The sequence below is a fragment of the Marmota flaviventris genome, chromosome 10, assembly GCF_047511675.1.
Source record: "Marmota flaviventris isolate mMarFla1 chromosome 10, mMarFla1.hap1, whole genome shotgun sequence".
Lineage (NCBI taxonomy): Eukaryota > Metazoa > Chordata > Mammalia > Rodentia > Sciuridae > Marmota > Marmota flaviventris.
In genome coordinates, this window is record NC_092507.1 from 107,704,418 (window position 1) to 107,724,724 (window position 20,307).

Below are 20,307 nucleotides of genomic sequence, written 5' to 3' on the forward strand. Positions count from 1 at the left end.
ATTGATAAAGTACCTTCCCCTATTTTTTTTTTTTTTTAATTTGGTGAGGATTAAAATGTGGTAAGAGCTGGTGTGGTGGTGCTTGTATAATTCTTGCAAAATGTGGTGGCTCATGCCTATAATCCCAGCGTCTCCAGAGGCTGAGGCAAGGAGGATCACAAGTTTAAGACCAGCCTCAGCAACTTAGTGAGGCCCTGTCTCTAAGTAAATAAATAAATAAAATAAAAAGACCTGGGGATGTAGTTCACTGGTAAAGTATTTCTGGGTTCAATCCCCAGTACTAAGTAAGTAAATAAATAAAGTATGATAAGAAAGCACAAACTCATAACCACAACTGTTTCAGCAAAGGAATGCATCAGAAAGGCTGTATGTGCTAAATGTGTATGTGCGTGTTCTATGTTGTCAAAAAAAAAAAAAAAAAAAGCACAAAGGAGAGGCACGTGGTTTAGCATTCAGTGGGGTGGACTCTTCCAGTTTCAACCTCAGTTCCTTTTGCAAGAAGAGCTCAGAACTGCCACAAGGAAACTAATCCCAAAGATGAGCCACCGGTGTAAAATCTTGGTCGGCTTTCTTCTGATTTTCAACTTTCCCAACCCAGGTAAGTAAGTGGGTGTGTGGGTCTTCACAGTCACTGTGAGAAGCTTCTTTGGAGACCCTGAAATAGTATCGAAGTTTTCACAGCCTCACTTTCTGGTAGGGAGCCTGAACACCTCAATGAGTGTCTCGCTTTTTACAGGTTCAGTCTCTAAAGCCATCAAGATCGTCTGCAGTGACTTGGATCGAGAGATCAACCTGGACATCCCCAATTTTCAAATGAGAGATGTTATTGATGACATACGATGGGACAAAGAAGGGATCATGGTTGCGCAATTCAGAAAAGGCAGGCAACCTTCCCGGCATAATGAAACCTACGAGATTTTAGCAAATGGAACTCTGAAAATTAAACATCTGAAGGGATATTATAATAGTACCTACAACGTAGTTGTATATGATACAGATGGAAAAAGGGTTCTGGAACAATCATTTGATTTGAGGATTCTAGGTAAGTCTCCATTCTCTACATTTTTTTCACTTTAACAGGGGTGTTGTTTAGCAAGTTGGGAACTAGTGATTGTGAAACGTCCCCAACCCTGCCCTCAGCCTCTGGGGTTGCGCTACGGGAAATCCAGTGCATCCCTCCTGCCCCAGTGGAGACTCCAGTCCTGTGAGTGGTGGGGGGAGTAGGGTCTACACATGGAGAAATACAACCTCATCTGCCTACAGCCCTCTCTTTGGGTGGCTTTGAGGATGCGGAGCTAGGTAAAGAATCTGGATGAAAGGGGACAGGTGGGCACAGGAAAACTGGCTGTCCCCTGTGAGCGAGGTGTGGGCTGGGAAGGACAGGCTGCTTGGAGAGCCAATTTCAGGCGAGGGTACCCTGAAGAGTTTAGATAGCAGGAAAGGGCTGGAAATGATGGATTTAAGGACGAACAGCCTTTGTTTCCAATCTGCTCCATAGCACGGCAATTGAGGTGGAAGGTGATTTTTTGCTGATATGTGAAGAAAATACATATTGCCTGTCTCTGCATGTGCTGAGAGGGTAGGAGTGGTGGGTGATGTGGGAGGTGGGGAGACTGGCTGGAAAACGGCTGCTATAATCCTAGCAAGGTGCAGAGGGCTGCTGGGTGGTTCTTCACCTTGGTTACCCATGCAAATCAACAGGGATGCTGTTAGAAATGACCAGGGCCGGCGTCCCACCTAAGACCATGTGTATCAGAATTTTTGGCCTGGGGCCCAGGCATCAGTAAGTGGTGATGCTCCCCAGGTGGTTCTGTTTAGTAGCCAAAGTTGGTAATCCCTGGCCTAGACTAAAGGGTGGAATGAGAAGGGATGGTTATGCTGAGGGGCATGTGTGGGGATATAGGGGCAAGGGGGATTGGGTGAGAAGCAGAAGGAAGAAGAAGGGGAATTGAAATACCACTGAAGCTGGGAGGAAGCTGCTTCCGTGAGCAAACAAACAATTCTGTGCTTCACACAGGAAATGTCATCACCAGACACAGGGTCCCTTCCTCCTGCCTAGGGTCTCCGTGGGCCCCCAAACCTGGCAGCAGCCCCCTCCCATAGTTCAGATGCTGTTAACTCTCCTGAAAATGACCCCTTTCCACACTCTAGTTCTGCAAGCTTGACTGGAAAGAAACTTGGAGGAACGGGCTGGGACTAAGAATAGCCTCTGATCATGAGCCCTGGGGACCGGGGTGTCACGAGTGCTGGGGACTGTGTTATCTTGAGTTCCACAAGCATGGCTCAGGTGTCCATGCTGGTTCAATCACATTTGGGCCGTATTTAGAATCATGGTGATCCTGATGGCTACCAGGTGTCATGGGCTTGCTGACACAATCTTACTTAAAGCTCCCAAGAATCCTGACAGCTAGTAGTCATTATCCCCTTATCGTCTATAAGAAAACAGCCTCGGTCAGGAGGAATTTTGTTCAAGTTCTCATTTCTTGACAGGAACAAAGTCAGGATTCAAACCCAGGGGTCCTCTTGGCAAGGACTGGTCCCTCCCTCCAACTCCCAATTTGGTCGAGATATCAATATGCCGTCCAAGTTGCCCATTTATTTGTTTATTTTATTTTATCTATTCTAATTTGTTATACATGTCAGCAGAATGTGATTCAGTTCATATTACACATATACAGCACAATTTTTCATGTCGGGGGGTTGTACACAAGTAGTCACACCATTCGTGTCTTCATACGTGCCAGTTGCCCATTTAACATGTAAAATTCAATAGCCTTACATACATTCGTAGAGCTCTACAACCATCACGACAATCAACATTTTTGTTACCCTCCCCCCAAAAAACCCTGCACCCTTTAAAGTCAGCGACTTTACTGGATGTTTGCACGTCAACTTTACACAGCGTCATTATTTGATTTGTGGTCCAACATCATTACTTGTCCCATAGTTTTGGCAAATATCTGTCTGGTCTGAGTCTATTTTTTCCCAATACAGTTTAATGTATGGGATTGAAAGTATTTTGGATTTGGGCTGTTTTAAGATTTTGGAATATTTGCATAGATATAATGAGATATTTTGGGGCTATGACCCAAGTCTAAATATGAAATTCATTTGTTTCATAGGCACTTTGTGCTCATAGCCCAATAGTAATTTTATACAATATTTTCAATAATTTCAAGAATGAAACAAAGTTTCGTGATGTGGAATTTTCCACTTATGTCACCATGTCATTGCTCAAAATGTTTTGGATTTTAGGGCATTTTGGATTTGAGGATTAGGGATGCTCCACCTGTAATAACTTCAAGGGATATTCAATGAGACCGTGTATGAAAAGGTGCCCTAGACGGCCTGGGACACTACCCCTGTGTGCTCTGTGCTAATGCCCAAGCCCCTCTCTTAGTTCCTCGATGCCTCTCGCAGCCTCAGTCATGGTACCCACATCTCCTTACCGAGGAGGCTGCTCCTGTTAGCTGAAGAGGCAGTGGAGGGCCCCATTCAAGCAGATATCAGTAGAGCAGAACTTAATCCTAGCAGCCCAGAATTAAGGAGTTCTCACCTATGAGCAGGACCTAACAATTTGCTGCTATTAACCAGGTCAGGCCATTTCCTAGAACACTCTCTTACAGTGAGGACATGTACCAATTCACCATTCGAGGCTATTTGTTTTTTCAGACTTTGTGTTGTTGTTGTATTATTATTGTTGTTGTTGTTGTTTTTGTTATTATTATTATTATTTTGGTGGGGCTGGGGATTGAACCCAGGGCCTTGGTGCATGTGAGGCAAGCACCTTACCAACTGAGCTGTATCCCAGCCCACATTCGAGGCTATTTGTGACTGCATTGTTTACACTAGTATGATACTGTGTGGATTGAGAAGTCTTTGGCAGTTAGGAACTTAGTAACTATGTCAAGAATGCATCAAATGGTGGAGATGCACATTTATTGATGTTCAGGAAAGAATTTCATAATATAACTTCTACTGAGAGGGAAAAAGGCAGACTATAAAACCACATAATCCAGTTTTTTAAAAACTTGTAATTTGTTTTAATTAATTATATATGACAGTAGAATGCAATTATGAGCTTTGATATATCATACATAAATGAGTATGATTTCTTCTTTTTCTTTTTTTAAGCAATTTTTTGTTGTCAGTTTTATTGAGGTACAATTAACATACAGTAAGATTTGCCAGTTTGTGTGTGTGCGCACGCGCGTGTGCACGTGTGTGCGTGTGTGTGTGTGTGTGTGTGTGTGGTGCTGGGGATTGAACCCAGAGGCCTTGTGCATGCTACGCAAGCACTCTACCAACTGAGCTACACCCCCAGCCCTATAATTTCTTCTTTTTCTTTTTTGTTTTAAAGAGAGAGAGAGAGAGAGAGAGAGAGAGAGAGAGAGAGAGAATTTTTTAATATTTATTTTTTTTTAGTTTTCGGTGGACACAACATCTTTATTTTATTTTTATGTGGTGCTGAGGATCGAACCCAGCGCCCCACGCATGCCAGGCAAGCGCGCTACCACTTGAGCCACATCCCCAGCGCCTCTTATTTTTCTGATTGTACATGTTATAGAATCACATTGGTCATGCAGTAATATATATATACATAAAGTAATAATGTCTGTTTTTTTCTATTATCCTTCCTATGCCTATACCCCTCCCCTCCCTTTACTCCTTTCCCCTCCCCTCACTTCCCTCTACCTAATCTAAGGTAACTCTATGTTCTCTATTGCCCCCACCCCATTGTGAATTAGCCTCCACATATAAGAGAAAACATTTGGCCTTTGGTTTTTTGGGATTGGCTTATTTCACTTAGCATGATATTCTCCAACTCCATCCATTTACCGGCAAATGCCATAATTTCATTCTTCTTTAAAGCTAAGTAATATTCCATTGACTATATATACCATATTTTCTTTATCCATCCATCTATTGAAGGATATCTAGATTGGTTCCATAGTTTATGTATTGTGAATTGAGCTGCTATAAACTTTGACGTGGCAGCATTACTATAGTATGCTGATTTTAAATCCTTTGGGTATAAACCCAGGAGTGGGATAATAATACAGTTTTAATTTTTAAAATATCATTGATATACATGTTCATGTATAGAAAATAGCTAGTAAAGATATACATCAAAATATTCAATGCCAGGCGTTGAGGCGCACACCTGTAATCCCAGCAATTCGGGGGGCTGAGGAAAGAGGATCAAGAGTTCAAAGCCAGCTTCAGTAACTTAGTGAGGCTTTAGGCAATTTAGTGAGATACTGTGTCAAAATAAAAAGGACTTGGTAATCTTGTACCAAAAAAAGAAAAATAATAATTTTTGACCATGGGTAGTTAAATTGCATGTAATATTTTTTTGTGTGTTTTAAACTATTTTATATTTTATCAGTTTTTACAATGATGGGATATTACCAATTAGGAGACTCTAGATAGACACCTTGACCCCAGCCCTAGACTACTTACTCTAGAGCGTGGTGACGCATCTCCATTTTCTTCACTCTGGGCTACACAGAATCTCAGGATAGGAAGAAATCATTTCTGCACGCCCATACATATTCGGTCAGCAATGAAATTTGACTGAGTTGGAAAGTATTTTCATCTGAAAGACAGAGAGGGAGGGAACTGTGAAGAAACAAGCTGTCTCTCTGCATGACGAACGGAGAGAAAATGAAAGGGAAGACTGGGTCAAGAGAGTCAAGGGCCAGGAAAAGAACAGAGGAGAAGAAAAGAGGTCACCCAGCTAGGGAGAGGAGGCCTGGGAGGAGGACCTGCCTTAACTAAGGCCACGGCTGGGCTGTTTTCTGAATCAGACCTTAAATATAATCACGTCAGAAAAGGAGAGGCAGGGATTTTTCTGGTTATGAACATAAACACTGCTACCAATTATGTGCACTGGGATTTGTCACATGTCATCGTTTTGTGACAGGTGGGGAACATTTTTTTTTTTATCATTCTCTCAAAGATGAGGTCCAGCAAGGCACAGAGAATGACCAAGCAGCTCTGGGCTGGGAAAGGGCAGAGCCAGGTCTCTGGTTTCCCAACTAGAGCCCTTCCTCTGTAAGCCTTGAGCTCCTTAGGCACCCATGTGCCCACCTGGCCCTCTGCTCCCAGGAACCCAGCAGGGGGAGGGGGTGCATGGCCAAGATCCCAGGCCACAGGTTTACCTGTTCCTCCAGGGCAGGGTCCCTGGCTGCTCTGGAAGGAAGGCAGGATGTGGTAACCTCTTAACTGTACTCCTGAACTTGAAATTGGGGTGGGGCAGGCTCCTCTTTTGATGTGCCATTTTTAAATGAGCACCCTAAAACAACTCATTGAACCTCTCAGAGTCCAGAACTTTCCATCTGTCATGGGAAGAAAAACATCAGCCTCTCTATCATAACGAAATGATTCCAAGTATGTAAAACTGTTTTAAGGTACAAAACAGTACAAAACAATAACTATTATATACTTTTAAACAGTATAATATATCTAAAAACTCACCAGAAGTTAAGTTTGTTCTGAATGCTCTACATAAATAAAAACAAATTATTTTTAAAAATTGCTAGGGAATTCAAAAATTGTGCTGTCTCAAACGGACTCCATTCCCCACTGTCTAAATATTAAAATCAGAAAATTGACTAATATATTGGGATTTTTATTTATTTTTAGAGGTGGTCTCAACACCCAAGATCTCCTGGGATTGTCACAGCACAAACCTGACCTGTGAGGTAATAAAAGGAACTAACCCTGAATTAATTCTGTATCAAAATGGGAAACGGCTCACTCAAGGTCATCTGAAGGTCATTAGATATCAGTTGACCAACCTGAATGCAGCGTTCAAGTGCACTGCAAGCAACGGAGTCAGTGAGGAGTCCACCATGGCAGCCATCAGCTGCTCAGGTACGTGGGGGCATTGGGCAGGGTGTCCCAAATTCACAAACACAGTCTGCCAGGCCTGTGGGCACAGTGGCAGGTGCCACTTCTGCCCAGGGCTCAGGTGTCTGGGGTGGGAGACAGCTTTGGCTCAGGATGGGAAGTGACAGGTGTACCTCTCCCCCTTAGAAGCCTTCAAGGGAAGGCTTCAGGAAGGGGTGTTCCATGTGACCCACCTCAGGAGACTTCCAGGGAGTGTGTGATTTGACCTCAGAGAGTTGAAATCATCCTCTTCCAGGAAAAAGAATTGCTGTATTGAAGAGGGAGAAGGAGAGGCAGAGATCATGGCATTGCAAACCCCCATTTCCCTGAGGGGCAAACTGACTTGTCCAAGACCTCGCTGCTCGTTAGTGACTGTGATGATCAAGACTATCAGATGAGTGGGTTCTTGGGCCTAGTTCCAGGCTTGCTTGCATGGGCTTTGGGGCTGCCCGAAAACAGGGCGTTCTATGCTTCCTTTGGAGCCTTCTGAGAGACAGCAAGAGTGAGTGACCAAAACAAAAGCCACAGTCTTTTTATGACTTCATCTCATCTTTGATAGCCCCTCCCTTCTGCTGGACTTTATGCCTTAGCAGTAAGTCCAGCCCACACTCAGAGGGGACTGCGCAGAGGCAGAAATGCCAGGAGGCAGGGGTCACTGGAGGCCGACTATCAATCAGATGGTCAGCCAACCACAAGCTTAGACCAGTGTCACTCTGCCCTGTCGTGTGGGCCACCATCAGCCATTCTCTCCCATCTTCCACTTCAGGAGGGCCTTGGTTGGAGATGCTAGATTTCATAAGTAAAAATATGGCGTACTTCCAAACGTGGCATATTATGCTAAAAATTATTCATTGTTTATTTGAAATTCAAATCTAACTGACCTGTGTTCTGTCTGGTAGTCCCACCCTTCACACTTGTTTTAACTAGATCCCACCAGTGTGCATTAAGGAGGGCGCAAGGCAGCCACACGCATGTCCCTTGTAGAAGGTGCAGAGCAGGAGCTGGTCCAGGAAATGGCCGCTGAGGAGATGGGAGGGACACCTTGGGTGAAGGGAAGGAATGGGCTGCCCTTAAAGACCCTAAAAGGGATTTGGACATTTCACTCTAAAAGGCCAAGGCTGAGAGGATCAGTGGGCAGATGCGTTTAACCATTTAGCTTGAATAAGGTCTACTTAAGACCCTGGGAGGAATTAGCACATTCGACACACAAGAAATACTCCATCCACAAACTCATGCACAGAGGAGGTGTAGGAGGGAGGTGTGGTTGCATCTAGAGAACCCGAGAACCTGGGTTTTGTTGTTGTTGTTTAATTTTTTAAAACATGTTCTTTTGAGTTACTCACGACAGTAGAGCGTATTATGCCATGGCATACATACATGGAGTATAACTTCCCATTCTTATGGTTGGACATAATGTGGAGCTACCCTGATCTTATAGTCACATATGAACATAGGAAGGTCACGTCCGATTCATTCTACTGCGAGGACCCGTTTTTAAATGACAAACCAAAGCTGCCTCTAGGGCAAGGTGGAATGTCCCTACAGCGAGCACTACCCGGTGTCGGGGGACCATACTGGACAGACCTGAGCATAGAACTGTGGGAGGCACCATCTACATTCCCAAGTGTGCCTCCTGCCCACGGACTCTAAGGGAAAATGGCCGGTGTCTTTGTGGCCTACACATGTGTCCCCAGCTCACCCCAGGCCTGCCCTTCCCCACCTGGGTCAATCTTGAGCAGTCTTCAGCTTAGCAGGAGACAGAGACCCCAGATTCTTTCCTGGCCCAGTTTCAATGGTAGAGGATTCTGGCTGCTTATCTAATGGAGCTCCTTCATAGGCAGAGCTCAGAGAGGTTGTGTAATTGGCAGGCAAAGAATGGGTGAGAGAGAGACTGCAGGAAGGACAGCCAAGGATGAATAAACCAGCACAGTTTGAAACCCTGCTCAGTTTGGTGTCTGAGCCTCTGGCGGGATCCCTGGGGCCCGTCCTGGGTCCGTGTGTAACAGCCTCTTCCTAGGATCTTTTGGCTGCAGAAGTGTTTTTGTGATGCTGGGCTTAGCTCCAGTTTGTTCTCCCAGCGTCCCAGTCCCCTGACCCCCCAACCCCAGCTGCTCCTCTTTAACTGCTATTGACTCACCAAGGGCAGATGGCCCAGCAGCCCTCCTTGGGAAACTGCTACCAAAAACACTAGTGCAAAGAGCACTAGTAAAAGCAAGACCTCACATTTGTGTGTTGTTTTACAGTTTATAAAGCACTTTTCCATCCATTATCTGATTGACTTCCAACAGCCACCCTGTGATGTAGGTTTCATTGTTTCCATTTTACAAAGAAGGAAGGAGGCTCCGAGAGGTGGAGTAACTTGCTAAAGGTCACACAGCTCTTGTCTAAAAGACCCGGACCAAACCCCGTTTCCCTGAACACTGAAGTCTTGGTTTTCCTTATTGTGTTACAGTGACTGAAGTTCTAGGAACTGAAGGTACCTGCCAGTGCTGTTGCTGTCTCAGTGAACTTCTCTCAGGGGTCTGGGGAAAGTCTGGCAGGAGAGAGGGCTGGGTTGCATCAGTGAATTAATTTACCCTGAGTGTTTGGAAACTGCCTGATCAAGAGGGTAAAAAAGAATAGGCCCCAGAGGGAAGCCAGAGATGAAAGAGCAGGAAGACGGCAGAGACAGCCAGAGACCAGAGACTGCTTAGAGGAACCACTCAGAAACAGATACTGTGTGGCCTCAGGCAACTCATCCTCCCTCTCTGGACCTTATCTTTGAAACTCATCCTCCTTCCTTCTATAGAGATGACACTTAGATTATCTCTAAACTACTCTGGTCTAAAATTCTGTGATGCTCGGCTGGGGAAGTGGCTCCGTGGCAGATTGCTTGCCTAGCATGCTGTGAAACCCTGGCTGGGGTTTCATCCCCAGCCTCACCAAGACAAATTAAAAATAAAAAAATGAATAAAATGTCATGATGCTCTCCTCGGCCAGTGGGCAGGGATGGACAGGCCTCGGGGCATGAACAACCAGGGAGTTCTAGTCTCAAGTTTCCCAAGGAACTCCAGAGGCCACTTACCCCTTGACCTCTTCTAGGCATGGACCCAATTTGCCACCCTCCTTAAGCTTGGCCCTTTGTGACCTTGAATGGTACCATCAAGCTCTTCTTTCTTCTTCAAGTGGGAAGCTGGGGTCCTTATCCTGAAGCAATGCAATGGGCTGCCCAGGACCCTTCCTCCCCACCAAGTCTCCTGTCTCTTCTCTTTCAGGGGAAGGTCTGAACATCTATCTCGTCGCTGGTGTCTGTGCGGGAGGCCTCCTCCTGTTCTTTGTGGCGCTGCTCATTTTCTATGTCAGCAAGAGGAAAAAGCAGAACAGCAGGCGCAACGGTGAGCTCCCCCTCTTTTGTGTCACCCCAGGCCGCAGCAAAATCCCCATGGAGTCATCTCAAGGGGATGGCACCTTGGGTCCTCAAAGAAAAGAAGGAGATGGTTTCAGAACGTCAGGACGGGAACCAGAAGCGAGAGCTTGTTCCACTTTGTGGTTAGCTTGAATTCTGGGAAGAAAAAAAAAAGCCTTCTTGGGGCCCACGGCGAGGGAGTTTGAGGAGCTACATCCTGGCTGGTCTCATTGGAATCCCCGCTTGAGGCTGAGTGCGTCTAAGGCTGGCGTAGAGAGACGCCAAAGGGCCTCACAGCTCCATGTGGGTAGAAAGATTCGTTCGAAAATACCTTGTCCATCTGCAGACCTTGAGTGGCCCTGGTCAATACCAAGCTCCTGGGAACTAGGTAACTGGGGGGTGTGGCTCATGCAGCACTCTTGCCTTTGGGCTAGGCCCTGGGTTCCCTCCCCAGCACTACAAACAAACAAAACCCTCCCAAACAGGTCTCTGTACCCCCTTTTCTAACTGACTGTTCAGGAGGGATGCATTAGGGATGGGGGTGCTGTTTCCTTGGGTCAGTCCTGTCTCGCAACCCACCAGTCATGAAAAGGTCATGCTCATGAGTGGAGATCCAGACCACCTAAGGCAGATCGCAGCAGGGAGGGACAGACCAGGTGTCGCTGTAGGTGCAGGGTTGGGGTATCGGCCACCAGCTGGGCAGGCAGCTGTGCAGGCAAGCCGTGGAGTCCTGTGCCATCTCTGGTTCATAGCAGGACTGCGGCCAGGCGTCTCTTCCTAGAGCTCCCAGGCCACGCCCACCAGCAACTTCCCGCACAGCTGGGGACCTGGTGTGCAGCCACCCAGGATCCTCGGGCCCTGCACCCTTTGGCGTTGACGCCTTACTTCAGACTTCTTTCCACAGTTCTCCCTCAGCCACCCCTTTAGGTGGCCACCCCCGGCCCCATGTCTCACCGTACTCCATTAGGGAGCTGGGCACGTCTTTCTAAAACAGTCCCTTGGGGAGTCCCCCAGGTGCTGTGGCTTCCTCAGCTCTGTGCCTTGCTCAGCCTGTCTTCCCTACAAAGGTCCTTTCTTATCACCAATGGTCAACGACCATGCTGTCTTCCAAGGTAGACCTCCCAGGTCTCCCCAAGACAGAGCAGCCCCTGATCTCACCAGGCTGAAGTGACCCACCTGATAATTAGCTCATGTTGACAAAGAAACTGACCTCTAGGCTTGGCACTCACCCTCCCACCAAGCCTCCAGTGGCCTTGGGAGAGAAAACACCACCACAGGTGACAGCCTCACCCCCATCAGGGAGGCTACATTCTTTGCCTCAAGCTCTGTGACCAGGAAGCTGAGTCAGGATCAGGGGGAGGCAAGGAGCCCAAGGGCACAACCTTTAAGGAGGCCCTCACCTTCCTCTTGCATGCCCTGCAAGTGGGCACCTCCTTAAATCCCACACCCTCTGCGCTTCCTTTGTCTCACCTCAGTCCCAAGCCTGGGTGAGTAACAAGGAGATGCAGGTGAAGGAAAGGGCCGATGAGCCGGGAAGAACTCCTGGGAGCAGGTGTGGACGTTACTGGAGTGGACATGCTGGGGACCTGTGGTGCTGCTCTGACCTGTGCAGAGCCACAGCTGATTTGTCCGTCTGAACCTGCCCAAGAGCTTAGCCACTAGGCCACGCCCTACTCCTCACCCTGCGACTGTGGCTCTTGGCACCTCTCTGGTGGCCCTGTGCAATCCTGAGACTGGTATTGTGATTTGCTGTCCTCACTTTGTCTTACGTGATTTTAGACTTCCTGAGGACAGTGTGTCTGAGTCATGATTGCCACTTAGTAATAGTGCCTAACACCTAGGAGGTCAGCAATCAGTGTAGGAGGAGCAAACGAATGAGAAGCAGGACAGACACCAATCACAAATGGCAGCCTAAGCTTGCCACATGGGGTGAAGCAGGGCTGCTCACTGCTCCATACCCAGAACTGGGACTGAGGGTCAAAGTCCTCTCTGCATCCTCCCGAGCATAACTTCAGCTACCTCTGGGCACCAAAGATGGCAGACAGGATGCATTCTGTCCTTTCTGGGCCCTTCTGTCTAGGTGCTTAGAGCACCCACCCGGGCCACACAGATGTCAAAACCACATTATCTGACTTTGAGCCTTCATGTTCAGAGCCTCCTGATGTTTGTGTTTCCAGCAGCCGGAGGAGGCTGACTGGATTGGCATCATCTGCCTGAACTTACAGGTGATGCTCAGAGGGACTGTGCTTCCCAAGCCACAGCACCATAAAGGTGCAAGAGATCACTAATTTACCCCAGGGGGGGATCTACTCTGGCCTGCCTCTGCAGCCTGTGAGGATGGTCTTGTATGTGGGACTGGAATACCTAACTCCTAGCCTGGAGGCCAGAGGGGGCCAGCAGAACCCCCTCTGTCTATGGCAGCGAGGCAGCCTCACAGATTTCCTTTGTGACTTGAAAACAGTACAGGAAAAACTACTATATTCTGATTAGTCCTGGGCTGTCTTCATGGGCTAAAGTCACACAAAGCAGAAAGACCCCAAAGGGTGAGGGAAGAAGAATCTTTCCCTCCTTGGCCCAAGAGGATGGGTCTTGTGCACAAATTTCCAAGGAACTAGTCAATTTCTGAGGACTAAAAAGCCCCTTGTGAGTGCTCCAACCTGTCGCCAGAATGTAGGTTGCCTGACAACAGACTGAGTAGGAGCATATCCACACAGAGACCCGACAGAAGGAATGTAGCTCCTCTGAGACGACTCAGATTCCCCAACAACAGACTCTGATCACGAGGTTTGCTCTCAGGACCCGGGTCTAGGATGGTCTGGCACCGAGGCAGACCTGGGTTTGAGCGCTGTCTGCTCTCTGGCGCGAGCACCAAGCTCTCCCTGCTAGGTGCCTCCCCCGCTCTGTGTCCCTGAATTCTGCAAAGCCCTGGGGCCTCCCTCCAGCTTGTGGTCAGCATTTCTCCTGCCCCAACAAGACTGAGAGTTCTTGGAGCCTAGGGACAGCTCTGTCCCTGCTTCCTCTTGGCTTTCTCCAAAGCCTTGCCCCTCCGAGGCGCTCCATAGTTCCCCGGATCACCTCTTGCCAGAATAAGCTCTTGAGTGATTTTGTCATTGCAGATGAGGAGCTGGAGGTAAAAGCTCACAGAACCACCTCTGAGGACAGAAGCCCAAAGCCCAGCCAGATCTCCACCTCACCTCCTCCAAATCCAGCAGTTTCCCAACCTCCGCCACCACCTGGTCATCGTGTCCAGACACCTGGTCCCCGTCCCTTGCCTCCCGGTCATCGTGTCCAGCACCAGCCACAAAAGAGGGCTCCCCCATCAGGCACACAGGTTCGCCAGCAGAGAGGCCCTCCCCTCCCCAGACCTCGAGTTCAACCAAAACCTCCCCGTGGAGTGGCAGAAAATTCACCGTCCCCTTCCTCCGATTAAAACTGTCCTTTCCAATAAAAAGGCTCTTTGGAGTTCTCAGCTCTGGGTGTGCAGGTCCACTTTTCCATCAGACGTTTGCAACATGTAAGACTTTGTCGCCTGCCAGGGCTTGCAGGCCATGGTCCTCAGCCATGTGGTTGAAGATCCGTGGCCTCTTCATAGATCTCTGTCACCAAGAAGAGAGAAACAATGGGAGTGTGACTGCGAGGATGATTCATGACAGTGCACAAAACTCTTGGCAATCTCGTCTCCCTCTCACATCCCGTGCAGATGCCATATGCCCGGGGGTTACCTGGGCTTGTGTCCCCTACAGGCCTCCCATCTGCTCAAAGGACTTTCAGCTTTCTTACGTGTCCTGGTGGACACTTGCTCCCCATCCTTGAGAAGGAGTGAAATAACAGCTTAGCTTTGACCCTGGGGTCTGCTCACTGAAGGACACAGCTGGGTGTTACTCGGAGGAAGCTGCACGGTGAGAAAGAGCCTCGTTGGTGTGGCATCACCCGAGCCACCTGAATCCCCACTAGAGTGACCAGAACATTCTCCCCTGCCCCTCCCCAGGTCTCAGAAGCAAAGCTGGGTCCTGACAATCTCCGTGGCGATTTGTGAATCAACACCTCTCAGCCCAAACTTCAACGTGAGTCGCCAGAAAGCTTAAGTGTTTGGGTCTCACTCTCCTGAGCCATCACTAGTGGTCTGGATGATCTGTGGAGTCATCCTTGAAAAGAGGAATCCAGGAATATCCGAGGCACCGTGAGCTCATCAGACAACACACACGAGGGCCGGCTGTGTTCAGACAAATCCCGAGTCTCACAAATGACCAGTAAGAAGACAGAGGCCATCCCCAGCCGGCTGACTGCTAGCTGTGCTTTGGAAGACAGTGGGGAGATAAAGAAGAGTTTTCGGTTGCAGTTCTAAAACAATAGGCTGCGAGGACTCCTGCTTTGAAGCGTCAGTGCCAGGCTTGTGGTGCCGTCTGCCCACCTTCTCCTGGGCTCCTCAAACCTGTTAAACCTTGTTAACTCTGGCAGGAAGCTCTGGGGGCAAACCACAAAGACGAAGTATATTCAGGACTTCCTGTGAGAGCTCACTGAGAGTTGAAATGCTCTTTTCCTCTGAATCTGGGCATCTATTGTTTCAGAACCCAGAGTTAATTATAAAGGGCCGTGATGAATTAAACGCCAGAGGCTCCCGAGACTCAAACACACAATCCAGCTGGGTAACACTCTTTACAGCGTCTGCGGGAGGAGTATGCCGGCCCTGGCGCTGCCTCTGTCTCAGTCTTCTTCTGTTTTGGGCGCCAGGGATTGAACCCCTGACCCAGGAGCACTTTGCCACTAAGCTATATCCCTCGCCCTTTTTTTTATTTATTGACTTTTTAAATTTTGAGACAGGGTCTCACGGAAGCTAAGGGTCTCACGGAGTGGCTGAGGCTGGCCTCGAACTTGCGATCCTCCTGCTTCAGCCTCCCTAGTAGCTGGGATTACAGGGGTACACTTCCGTACCTGGCCTGTCTCAATCCTCACTGCAGTCCTGAGTGATTTATTCCACTGGCCGTCCTGGTAGAATAGCTCCTATCCTTCCCTTTACAAAGCCTTCCCTGGCCTCCAGCCCTATACCCTGCCTTTCTTCTATAGCTACCTGGGGTGACATGCAGTAACAGAACACATACAGCCTGTAACTCTTCAGTCCTTCACCATTCATTCATTCAACAGTTGCTGAGCTTCTAGTATGCATCAGGCCCCGTGCTAGGCTGCTTGAGGGACACAGAGGTATACACTTACATCTCTGCTTTCAGGGACGTCACATGGAGTTGGGGGCAAGTGTAACACAGTGTGATAAATAAAGGTCAGAGACAAGCACAGGAGCCCAGAGAAAGCCTTTTAGTCTAGACTTTTAGTAGGACTGGGTGACGCAGAGGGCTTCCTAGAGGGGGTGACGTTTGAGTTGAGTTGCGCTAGATGAGTGGAGCTGGTGAAGCCGAGGGCAAGATTGTCCATGGAGAGGGAACAGCACAGGCAAGGCTTATATTGGCTACCTGTTCGCACAAGAATGTTGTTCCTCCTTCAGCTACTGTGCTTCATCCATTTGAAGGCATCATTGCTTTTAAGTGGCATATACATCACTCAAAGGAAAAACACTCTCGGTTCTACTATAGCAAGTGCTAAGGATACAATCAAAGTTGTAGGCACAACTCTGTTACTGAGATGTGAAAACATGAAAAGAGTACATTTTAGAATGAATGAAATACACAGTTCATAAGCTTTTTGAGAACAGTGACCATCGCTCAACTTGGCCCACAGCGCCATATTGAAAGTATCCCGAGCCACCTGGCCAACGGAGAGGAAGGGAAGGGAAGGTACAGCGTCTACAGCACACACACTCCTGCCCTGCTGGAGTCTCCACTGAGAGGCAGGAAACAGGCCTGGCCTGATCTTTGTGCTGCCACCATTCACCTGTTTGACATTGTACAACTGCCACTGTCCCTGACCCAGAGCGTGAGCCTTCTGACAATTGGTTAGCCCAGCTGCATAAGAACAGCTTGTGAAACTTGAGAAAAAACAACAACAGATGATTCAAGTAGGTTAGGTAGGAGACCAAGCACCTGGGGTTTTTTGATTGTTTGTTTGTTTGTATTATGTGGCTCTGAGAACTCAACCTGAGCCTTGCCCCGTGGTAGCAAGTGCTCCACCACAGAGCCACACCCCGGTCCAACATCTGTATTTCTTTTAAAAATCATCTCAACAGGCATTCAAGTTGGAGAACCGCAGGTCTACTGGCCCTCAAATTATTAATTATCAACGATTGTTCAAAACAATGATTTTATAGAGAATGCATTATTATGAGAAAAACAAACAGTTATAGCACATTGAACTAATTCTTAGAAAATCTCTAATACAAGGAAGCCAGCCATGTTGGGAAAAAGTATTCACATAATTTATAGGAATGGAACATCCTATGGGGTCACGTGAAGATAGAACACATGGTTTGGGGGACAGCCTCCCTACCATCCCCCCAAATCGCAGTCTCCTCCTAGTTGTTGGGCCAGCTTAGCTTCAAGGGGGTCCCAGCTGTAAGCTGGTGGCTTCATGTCAGTCCTCCTGTCCGTCTTCTGTCACTCAATCTCCAGTGTCGGGCTCCTCAGGACTCACCTGCTCACTGGACTTCTGTCACTCTAAGTGCACCAGTGTTGCCACCTCAGGGCCATTATGCATGCTGTTCCCACTGCCTGTTCTTTTCACCTGTCCCTTCACCAGTCCTCTCTCTTCTCTCAAGACAGTCACAGGTCATCTTTGGAAAGACCTTTGTTGACTCCTAAATTCCACCACAGCGGGATTCTTGTGAGACCTTCTTATTCTGTGTCTCGTTCTGTGGCCCTCAAGTTCTGACCCACAGACCCTGGAGCCAAAGAGTTCCAAGTCTCTCGCTGACATTGTAATCTCTGAAAAGTTAATTCAGCCTCCGTGAATACATGGTTTCCTGGTGGATGGAACCAGGAAAACACCTCACAGAGTTATTCTGAATGGAAACCAACGTCTGTAAATATAACTAGTATATCCCTGTGTACAGAATATATCTGAAAACTTGATTGTTATTTCAAGAAGGAATGTCCTACATACATAAATGTTTCAGTTATTGGGAAAACATATAGCCTATTATAAATTAATAAATAAATACTCCCTAAAGTGACTTAGTCTTCTCTTGAGTTTGATTCACCTGAGTCTGTTTCCTAATATTGATTACCTGGGACCTGGGAAAAGTCCTACACCTGAATTAAAAGCTGGAGACCAGATCTGGAGACTACCTCACAGAGCTGAGACTGAGCCACCATCCTGCTGTTACTTCCCTGTGCCTTAAACAGGACAGTCCTGATACTGTATCTGGACTTCGCCCTACAGTTTATTCCTGGCAACCCAGAGCTAGGGGCAAGGGCAGATTCTCAATAGCAGAACTAGATCCATCCACTGGTCAGAGATGGCCTAAGAGAAGTACTCACAGCTAGTGTTTAGGGGTGGACCATTCAACCTTCAGAGACTCAAGCACATAGTCAACCAGCCCCAGAGGGTCAAAATCAACGGGCACAGCAGGGTCCTACCACAGTGACTGGGTACCTAGATTGCACAGAGCTGTCATCAGGGCAGGGGAAGGGGTAATAGTAGACAGGGAAATTTCAGTTACAGATAGCAACTTCACTAATGCCTCGGGCTTTACGCTTCACTGAAACCCTTAAAAATTACTTTAAACTTAATAAAAATAAGACATAAACCACAAGGACAGAGGTCAGGGGAAGACACAATAGCAGGATCTCAGAAGTCGAATCAATCCCAAGGCAGCAATGAGGAAAGTCAAGGTGCAAACTAATTCATCCCTAAAATCCACAAAATACATAGGTCTTGGTGGCACTGGGTCCCTCTAGATGGAGGGATAAGGTGAGCTGCGCTGGAAGGACAGGTGAAAGTTCTGTCTCAGAGGTAATTAGACCCCAGGTTCTCTTCCCTGTACCATGAAGATCATCACTGTCCGGCAGGAACCTGGGGTTTATGCTCTGGGGATGGTAGATGGACAGTCTCCGAATGGTGGATGCCATGCATGGTTGACAGCAGGGGAGGACATTCAACACAGAGGGATTCAGTAAAATTTTCCATTAAATATTGGGACTGAGCTTCTACCCTCCCTAGCTGGCAAATATCAGGCAGACTGTTCATGCTATGTTTCAGGCAGGATATTAGAAAATACTTGCTCTAAAAAATCTTATCAGCTCAGTAGAGGAGACCTAATAACACTGACATCGAGGGTTTCCCAATAAAACCACCCAGCTATGTGGCCCTGGAGTGAATCCTGCAATCGCTGGGCTCCTCTGACTCATGGGGAGATTTCAGTCTTTTTTGATCCCTTCTTCAATAGGAGCAGATAGTCAAGGATCTCCATGGAAATGGGGAAAGCCTCCAACATGAAAGATCGGGATTCAACAAACAAGCAGAAACATTGGAAGCAAGAGAGAAAAGTTCAAACAGCAAATTATTCATATGCTCCAAAGCATGTGAAAACATCACATCCACAAAAAAAAAAAAAAAAAAAAAAAAAAAGAACAGAGCGTTATAAAAAGAATATTCAAAGAAAACAGAGGGCTTTTGGAAGTTACAAATATAATAGCAGCACAAGTCCATTAGGTCCAAAATCTGAGCGGCATTTTAGAATGAGAAGTTGGGAAAAGAAAGGAATTTATTGTCCATGAGATGATTTCAGAATTGAAGGACAGCTTCCAGATTAAGAGAGTCCACTAAGGACTCCTGATTTCTAGTTCAACATGTAAGAAGTCACCACTTCTTCTAACAGCAACTAAAAAGCTGAGCAAATTGAAAAATCAGCAAACCTAAGATCCACCAGAGAGGTGGAATCACAAGGCCAACCACTGGGCCCCAATTGAAGAGAATGACAAGAAATTGCAAAAACACCAGGCTTGCCCGGGCAGGGGACTCTGTGGGAACCAGTCGAGGTGGAAGAACTGGAAGAGCTTGCGAGGCTCAACATGGTCAAGCTTGAGAGACACTGGAGGACCCCAGACTCCTGTGAATTTTACCTGCATGAGTTCAAACAGGTTCTCGCAGAGATTTTTGGAGAGAAATGTTCTCATGCTTCTGGAAGGAGGAAGGGAAGAGTAGTTATTTGAAATGTGCCTGAGCACTCTGTTTTTCCTAACAAGATCTCCCCACAGGAGAAGCTATTAAACCAGATCCATCGCTGGTTTCATCAGAGCCTAACTGGACTGGGGGAAAGGCAATACCCACTTTTGGTTCACACTAGTCATCTTCCCCCACTGAAAGGGGGCACAGAAAAGTGAGAAACACACATGGAGTTCACAGTGCAGAGGTATGGCTCTCTACAAGACAGGACACCTTTGATAGTCCTGTGAAATGCTTCCCCTTCTCCCACAATGTACCACCACATCACTAAAGGCCATTTCCAGCAGTCCCTTTTACCCGGGACATCACATGTAGCGAATGAGGAAAAATGACGAGACCTACTAAAAAGCAAGAACCAAACAAAACCCAGCTGAAAGACACAGAGCAGACATGGGAGCCAGACTCAGATCTGGTAGGGATGAAGGGATCATCTACTCAGGAATTTAAAACAACTACGATGAAGAGGCTAAGGGCTCCAATGGATAAAGTAGACAGAAGGCAAGAACAGATAGGCCGTGGAGAGCAGAGAAGTAGAAATTCTAAGGCAAAAATCAAAAGAAATGTTAGATTAAAAAAAGAAGTAACAGAAATGAAGAATGTCTTTGATGGGTTTATTGGAAATAGCTAAGAAAGAGTCTCTGAGCTTGGAAATATCTTGATGGAAGCTAACAAAAATGAAAAACAAAGAGAAAAAAAAAAAAAACTAAACAAAAAAGCCCAGCACAGGATATAAATGAATTGCACAACAAATATAAATCATTACACTTACCCAGAATGGGAATTTTAGAAAGAGAAGGAAGAGAGAAAGAAATAGAGGAAATATTCGGAATGATAATGATGTGTGAATTTCCCCAAATTAATGTCAGATACTGAATCACAGATCCAGGGGAAGCTCAGAGACCATCAACCACAATAAA

General features: G+C 47.1%; 1 protein-coding gene across 1 annotated transcript; it reads left to right on the forward strand.

The window, feature by feature from the left end:
* Window positions 1–473: 473 nt before the first annotated feature.
* Window positions 474–17,396, forward strand: Cd2 (CD2 molecule). The gene is made up of 5 exons (XM_027940267.2): window positions 474–598; window positions 737–1,042; window positions 6,649–6,879; window positions 10,149–10,268; window positions 13,396–17,396. Exons 1-5 carry the CDS (start codon window positions 538–540, stop codon window positions 13,707–13,709), a joined length of 1,032 nt encoding a protein of 343 aa, XP_027796068.2. The 5' UTR covers window positions 474–537; the 3' UTR covers window positions 13,710–17,396.
* The last annotated feature ends 2,911 nt before the right edge of the window (window positions 17,397–20,307 follow it).